General features: G+C 35.8%; 1 protein-coding gene across 4 annotated transcripts; it reads left to right on the top strand.

Moving 5' to 3' along the window:
* Positions 1 to 1,893: 1,893 nt before the first annotated feature.
* LOC133301471 (LRR receptor-like serine/threonine-protein kinase EFR) lies at positions 1,894 to 6,402 on the top strand. 4 transcript variants are annotated; one of them, XR_009750199.1, is made up of 3 exons: positions 1,894 to 4,102; positions 5,021 to 5,109; positions 6,128 to 6,402. XR_009750199.1 is itself a non-coding variant. In XM_061501101.1 (3 exons), exons 1-2 carry the CDS (start codon positions 1,932 to 1,934, stop codon positions 5,062 to 5,064), a joined length of 771 nt encoding a protein of 256 aa, XP_061357085.1. In that variant the 5' UTR covers positions 1,894 to 1,931; the 3' UTR covers positions 5,065 to 5,109; positions 6,040 to 6,401. The 4 variants fall into 4 exon arrangements, 2 of the variants coding, with proteins under 2 accessions (XP_061357085.1, XP_061357084.1); XR_009750200.1 differs by having other exon boundaries at positions 6,040 to 6,402; XM_061501101.1 differs by having other exon boundaries at positions 1,894 to 2,658; positions 6,040 to 6,401.
* The last annotated feature ends 468 nt before the right edge of the window (positions 6,403 to 6,870 follow it).

The following is a 6,870-nucleotide window of genomic DNA, read 5'->3' as shown; positions in this document are numbered from 1 at the left end:
TTGGACTTGTTTGTTAAGTTGAATCAACCATGCTTTGGGCCCTCATAATGTCATAAATGACTTCCCAACATAGAAATATCACCTGGTCTACGTAGCATGAACAGTAAACCTCACCTTCCGGTCTTCCACCCAAAAAGACACGATTATCAAGGTAAAATACACAAAATATTAGTCAAGCTGAAGCAGACGTGCACCAAATTTTACTGGAAGCATGCATTGACTACTGACTAGTAACCAAAAATAGAGGGAAAATCAGAGAGATATCAAGACAGAGGAGAGAAAAGGCCAAAGTTTTATTCATTAAACCTGGGCCGTATGGTAAAAGGTATTTTTTAGGATTCTCGCAAAACTGAGAATGGTAATCATATTTACTCACGTGTGGTACAAGTTTTTTTAAATTTTTTTGGGAATCTGATTTTTCAAGAATTTTATTTTGTGTGTAAATTTTTTTGAAAATACCATCCACGGATGGTATTCTAGGATTTCTATGGCAACAAAAAATTTAATACAACTAAACATAGCATTAAGAAAATTAAACTAATATTTTCGGGAATATTTTAGTCTACCAAACACCTTTTTGCTAACATTCCGAGAAAACTCATCTTCCTATCATATTTATGAAAATCGTACTTTTCGGATAAATTTTTTTTTCTCCTCTGCCAAATTAACGGCCCCTAAAGAAATTGTTATATATCTTCATATTAATACACACAACTACTTAATAAATTATCTTAAAATTAATTTGAGAACATAAATTTAATTTAATTCCTACGTGACATGCTATGTTTTGAATGAATTGCTGTATTATTTGATTAACATGTGATGTTCTACTTACTTTTGAGCCAAATGTTCCAACTTGAAGTCTCTGAGTTTGTACCAGATACTTTCTCAATTGTTAAGTCACTCAATTGTTCACAATGTATCTAATCCCAACGTTTGATATTAGATAGCTTTTCGATCTAGAAGAAATTCCACCGCAATAATACAAGTCATCCCTGTCAATGTACCAACTCGGGGGTTATTGGTTATTAAATTAGACATCTGTTTGCATCTTTTATTGTCCTTTTTCTTCTCTTCACACCTAATAAGTACATGTAACGCAGCAAATAAAAACAGGTCATGGAACTTCTGGTATTGATTTGAAGCTGGTTAAAAGCAATTTCCATGATTATCTATGTACTACATCAGGTGAAATTGAATCAAGTACAAGAAAAAAAAGACAAGAATTCTAAAGGCTAAAGCAATCTCATTTAAATCTTTTAACTTTTATCTCAAAAATATGATAGTATCATAGTACCATGTAATGAGAGAAAAAAAAAAGTTTTGTATAAGAACTATCCACCAATGTACACATGATGATATGTTATGTATGAAAATAATTCGTATCTATCTTATAAAATAACATGATATTGTTAAGTTTTTTTTTTTTTTTTTTAAGTGAAAACTACAAATCCTTATTGATATTATCAACAAGTGACACACATCCGTCTCGCTGCAAGAAAAAGAAAGAAAGATAGGTAGCAAATTCATTGTTAGAAAGGTGACGGAAAAAAGTGAGCTATCTTCTCTTCTTGGAGTAGATCAAAATTGAAAGAAGTTTGAAGTTAACATTTTCACATAATATAGCTTTCGACTCCATGCCAAACGCATCTTGGTCCACTCACAATTCTTTTCTTGATTATAAAAACTGGTGTAGTTTGGACCAAACGTAAGAGCTGTGTTAGGAAACGAGACATATCAATTGACTTGACTTTTAAGGGCTTTTTTTTTTTTTTTTGGTAGTGGCAATCAAATTCAAATTCAAGATGTCACCTTACGTGTTAATTATGTTGCCTCCAGTATTTAAGTGCATAGAGTAACACAAGGAAGTAATATCCCTCGTCTGTGTTTCCACCCAATTATCAAACTCCAGCGTCTTCCTCCACCAAATAATGAAGCGTTTTTCTCTCATGTTAACTGCATTTTGCTCTACATGCCTTCACCTATTTCTTCTCTTAATTACTTTGAAATCACTCTGGTTTGGCCCAAACACAACTGCCTCTCCATCAGGAAACCAGACTGACCATTTGGCATTGCTCAAATTCAAGGAATCAATATCCAATGACCCATATGGAATCTTGTTTTCATGGAATAGTTCTACCCACTTTTGCGACTGGCATGGAATCACATGCAGCCCCATGAACCAAAGAGTTACTGAGTTGAACCTACAAGGTTATCATTTGCATGGGCTCATATCTCCACAAGTTGGCAATCTCTCCTTTCTTATAAACCTCAACCTCGGAAACAACAGCTTTTACGGAAGAATCCCGCAAGAATTGGGTCGATTGTTACAACTGCAGCAACTCTCTCTCATCAACAACTCGTTGACCGGGAAAATTCCTACAAACTTGACAAGTTGCTCTGATCTCAAAGTCTTAATCTTATATGGGAACAATTTGATTGGCAAAATACCAAATCATATTGCATCTCTTGTGAAGCTTCAATATTTGTACGTTGCAAGAAACAATTTAACTGGAGGACTCCCACCATTCATAGGGAATCTATCAGATCTAGCTGAACTTTCAGTGGGTTATAATAACTTAGAGGGAGATATTCCACAAGAAATATGCCGCCTCAAAAACTTGACAAAGATAGGAGTGGGTGAAAACAAACTGTATGGTATATTTCCTTCTTGTCTTTACAATATGTCATCTCTTAATTTAATCTCAACTCCAGAGAATCAATTTAATGGGTCTCTTCCACCCAACATGTTCCTCACCCTTCCCAATCTCAAAGTACTTGAAATTGGGAAGAATCAAATCTCAGGTCCAATCCCCACTTCCGTTGCAAATGCTTCTGTCCTTCAACTACTTGATATCAGTCAAAACCATTTTGTAGGACAAGTTCCAAGTCTAGGGAAGCTACAAGATCTTCGGATACTACGTTTGTCTAAAAACAATCTAGGTGACAATTTAACAACGGATTTGGAGTTTTTAAAATCATTGACAAACTGTAGTAAGTTGCAACTGTTAGCTATGACCTACATTAAGTTTGGAGGTCATTTGCCAAATTGCTTGGGCAATTTATCCTCTCAACTGAGTCGCCTATATATTGGGGGTAATCAAATATCAGGACAAATTCCCGCAGAATTAGGAAATCTAATTAGCTTAACTCTATTGACCATGGAAAATAATTGTTTTGAGGGGATTATTCCATCTGCTTTTGGAAAGCTTCAGAATATGCAATTTTTAGAATTGAGTGGAAACAAACTGTCAGGAAATATACCATCCATCATAGGAAACCTCAGTTTATTGTATCATTTGCGTTTAGACCAAAATTTGTTAGAAGGAAATATTCCTCTAAGTATACGAAACTGCCAAAAGTTACAATATCTAAACCTTTCCCAAAACAATCTTAGAGGAACTATACCCTTAGAAGTTTTTCGTCTTTCCTCTTTGACAAATTTATTAGACTTATCACACAACTCATTGAGTGGTAGTCTACCAGATGAAGTGGGCCAATTGAAAAATATTGATAAACTTTATATAATGACCCTCACATTTATTATGGATTTAATATTGAAGGATAATTACAAAGAAAAAGAAATAAAGTCACTTTTGGTGAAAAATGAGTTAAAATGACAGTTAAGAGGTAAAAAATGCGGATAAATAAAGTTATCTAAAAGTGAAAGTAAAAATAGAAACGTGACTAGAAAAATATTCTAGTCTATTGGTTAAAGTTTGGTAATGAATGGAGGTGTGTAGATAGATGAGCTTATACCCGCTAGTATAATGAATTTATATAAGTGACTCAAGGGAGTCACTGTTCCCTTCTCTTTACGGACGCGAGACAGAGAGAAGGAAGGAAAGAAAATGAAAATGGAGATTTTGATTAAAATTCTTCCAAAATTCATAACTTGAGCTAGAGACCTCCAAATCACTCCGTTCCAAAGCCAAACCTGTGAGAAATTTCGAGAGGAATCTATTGGTACCAGTATTTCTGAGTGGGGTTCACTGTAGAGAGAGATCTTCTCCCCCAAAGAATTCGAATTTCATGGAAAATATGGGTTTTGATGGAGCTTGAAGCCATGGGAGCTTGAAGCAAGCTTCTCCCTTCATTCTAGGTAAGTTCATGTTAAGAAATCTTTGTTTTCTTTGAGTTTTGAGAAAGATTGAATATAGGTTTTCATTTTAAAAATTTGGATTGATTGAGCATGTTAGAGCTTAATTCAGGTTTAGCTCATGTTGAGAAAAGTGTTTAGATGAGAATTTTAACGGTGAAAATGTATTTTGGAAAATTAAAAATACCGTATTTTTGAATAGTGTCGTATACGTGAATAGTAACGCATACATGAATAGTATTGTAGAGATGAACAGTGTCGTATATATCAATTAACGAATCTTGGATTAGAGGTGTGTGATAAGCTTGAATTTGATGGAGTAAAGCATTGAAATCATGAAGTTGGCATGATTTCCTTTATGTGCCTCTTAGCCATTTTCAAAGGAAGTATGTGCTATGAGTTACTGTTTTACAAAGCGAGCATACTTTTATGCGTGGAATGATATTCTAAGGTGTATGGACCTTCGCTTTGGTGAAATAAAAAAGAAAATAAGGTAGCTCCTTTGTATGGCCTTAAAATGAGTTTTGGCCATTTTCAAATGAGGTATATGTTCGGAGATATTGTTTCGCAAAGTGAGGATACTTATATGCGTAAAATAATTTATATAGGTGGCTAAGCTTGGGTTTAGGCACTAGACAAAGAGAAATCTTATAGCTCCTTTGTAATGGGCATTCGGCCTTAAATTGGGAAAAATAGGCTTTTAGGTGCTAAGAGGAGTAATGAGTGTTCTAAAGGCCTTTTGGGACTATCCTAAGACTAAGTGAATATATGGAATTTTGTGGGGATTTGTTGAACAAAGAACCACCCACTCATGACTTAATATGATTAAGTAAAAAGAAAATAAACAATAAAGTGTGTGTCTTGTATATTTACATGGCATTATATCATTTTATTGAGTTTTATGTTGAATTCCTTCTCTAGGTGTACCTAGGGACTGTGAACGTTTGGATTCTCGTGGAGTATGATAAGTAGCTTGTTCTTCAAGTAAGCAGATTGTAAAGCTCAAAGAGGTAAGCTCTATGTTTATGGGGTTCGCTCCTACTTTGTGTTCCGCCATAGTGTACGGACTGTGGTCAGGTTGTATGATATGTATGAGATACATGATATAGATGCATTCATATAGAGCTATATGATAATATGATATGTTTTGTTTTGATGTATTTACTTTGATATGTGTTAATATGATATGTTTTGTTATGATATGACTTCTGTAATATGATTTCTGTAACAATATCTGGCCATTGATTGTATAGTACCCGGATGTTCGCTTTGGGGTCCTCCCTCGGGACTGATGGTGTACGCCTCTGATATGTTCTGGTTCCGCTTTGGGGTCCTCCCTCGGGAACACGTGCGTTGATTTCCGCTTGGGGTCCTCCCTTGGGAATGACTGCGTACGCCTCTGATATGTTCTGGTTCCGCTTTGGGGTCCTCCCTCGGGAACACGTGCGTTGATTTCCGCTTGGGGTCCTCCCTTGGGAATGACTGCGTATGCCTCTGATATGTTCTGGTTCCGCTTGGGGTCCTCCCTTGGGAACACGTGCGTTGATTTCCGCTTGGGGTCCTTCCTTGGGAATATCCGCGTACGTTTCTGATAAGATATGTGTATATGTTTTGTTTAGTTATGATATTTGATTTTATGACATGTTTTATGGGATATGTATGATGATTTTGTAAATGATATTTGTTACGTACGTTGATTTCCGCTTGGGGTCATCCCTTGGGAACGATTGCGTACATCTTTGATATAACACGTTTTGTTCTGATGTGAGTATTGTGATGATTTTTGTAAAAGATATTTGTTACGTGTGTTGATTTTCGCTTGGGGTCATCCCTTGGGAATGACTGCGTTTGTCTTTGATAAGATATGTATATATGCTTTGTTCAGTTATGATAATTGCTTATATGATGTTTTGTATATTATGTATCTGACTGTCATGCAGGAAGTGAGCCCAGGGTATGGAGGGTTTTCCATAAACCTGGAGTTTACTAGAGATTCGTCTCTAACCCCGTTTGGGGATATGATTTCAGGAACACAGTTAATTGAAGAGCCTCATGGGACAAGGACACTAACCGTGGCTAGAGGTACTAGTATGAGGATGTGGAGTTCTGGGTGGTCGGATGCTACTATTTGTTTTAGACGTATTTTTGGAAAAGATGTATTGTTGCATAGTGTTCATATTCGATACATGTACATTTATGTATTCAGGCATGATGATATGACTATGTAGTATTCAGTTATGTTATGTATTGGATTGCATGCTATTAGATTTGTGGCACAGAGCCAAGTTCAGCATGCGCCCATAGATGGGTATCTGAGTATGTTTGCATGACTGGTACTTCTGGAAATATATATTGTTTAAACTGTCTATCAGGAACTCTTGAGTGTGGGATTGGAAAATCCCCAGTTGTCCGATTTACAGAGGTTACTCTGTCCGATTTTCGTCTCCGTAAAATAAGAATTAAATTAGAAGAAGTATGCAATGTGATATGTCATGTGAAAAAGGATTAAAGAAAAAGAAAAAGTTAGTTCGTATTTTCGTAAGTTAAGTCTTCCGCTGTTTCTGTTTGTATCATATGTATGTTAATTGAACCGGCTCGAGACGGGGATGTTACATTTATGGTATCAGAGCAGTTGCTCTAGGGAGTTACATGATATATAGCATAATATATTTGAAGTTGGAAGTTCTTGAGTGTTTTCTTGCAGTGCTGTATAATGCATGTGTGATCACTGAGTGTGAGCGTAGCTAACTCATTCCTTAGTGTAATATATG

Source organism: Gastrolobium bilobum, unplaced genomic scaffold (genome assembly GCF_033153095.1).
Source record: "Gastrolobium bilobum isolate Gb01-03AN ecotype WA unplaced genomic scaffold, APGP_CSIRO_Gbil_v1 utg10838, whole genome shotgun sequence".
Taxonomy (NCBI): domain Eukaryota; kingdom Viridiplantae; phylum Streptophyta; class Magnoliopsida; order Fabales; family Fabaceae; genus Gastrolobium; species Gastrolobium bilobum.
This window is presented reverse-complemented; position numbering and strand designations above follow the sequence as displayed.

Coding starts and splice junctions, on each gene's coding strand:
- LOC133301471 (XM_061501101.1), top strand. CDS start 1,932: ATGAAGCGTTTTTCTCTCATGTTAACTGCATTTTGCTCTACATGCCTT. Junction 2,659..5,020: donor GGGTGAAAACAAACTGTATG/GTATATTTCCTT, acceptor TTCCTTCTCTAG/GTGTACCTAGGGACTGTGAA.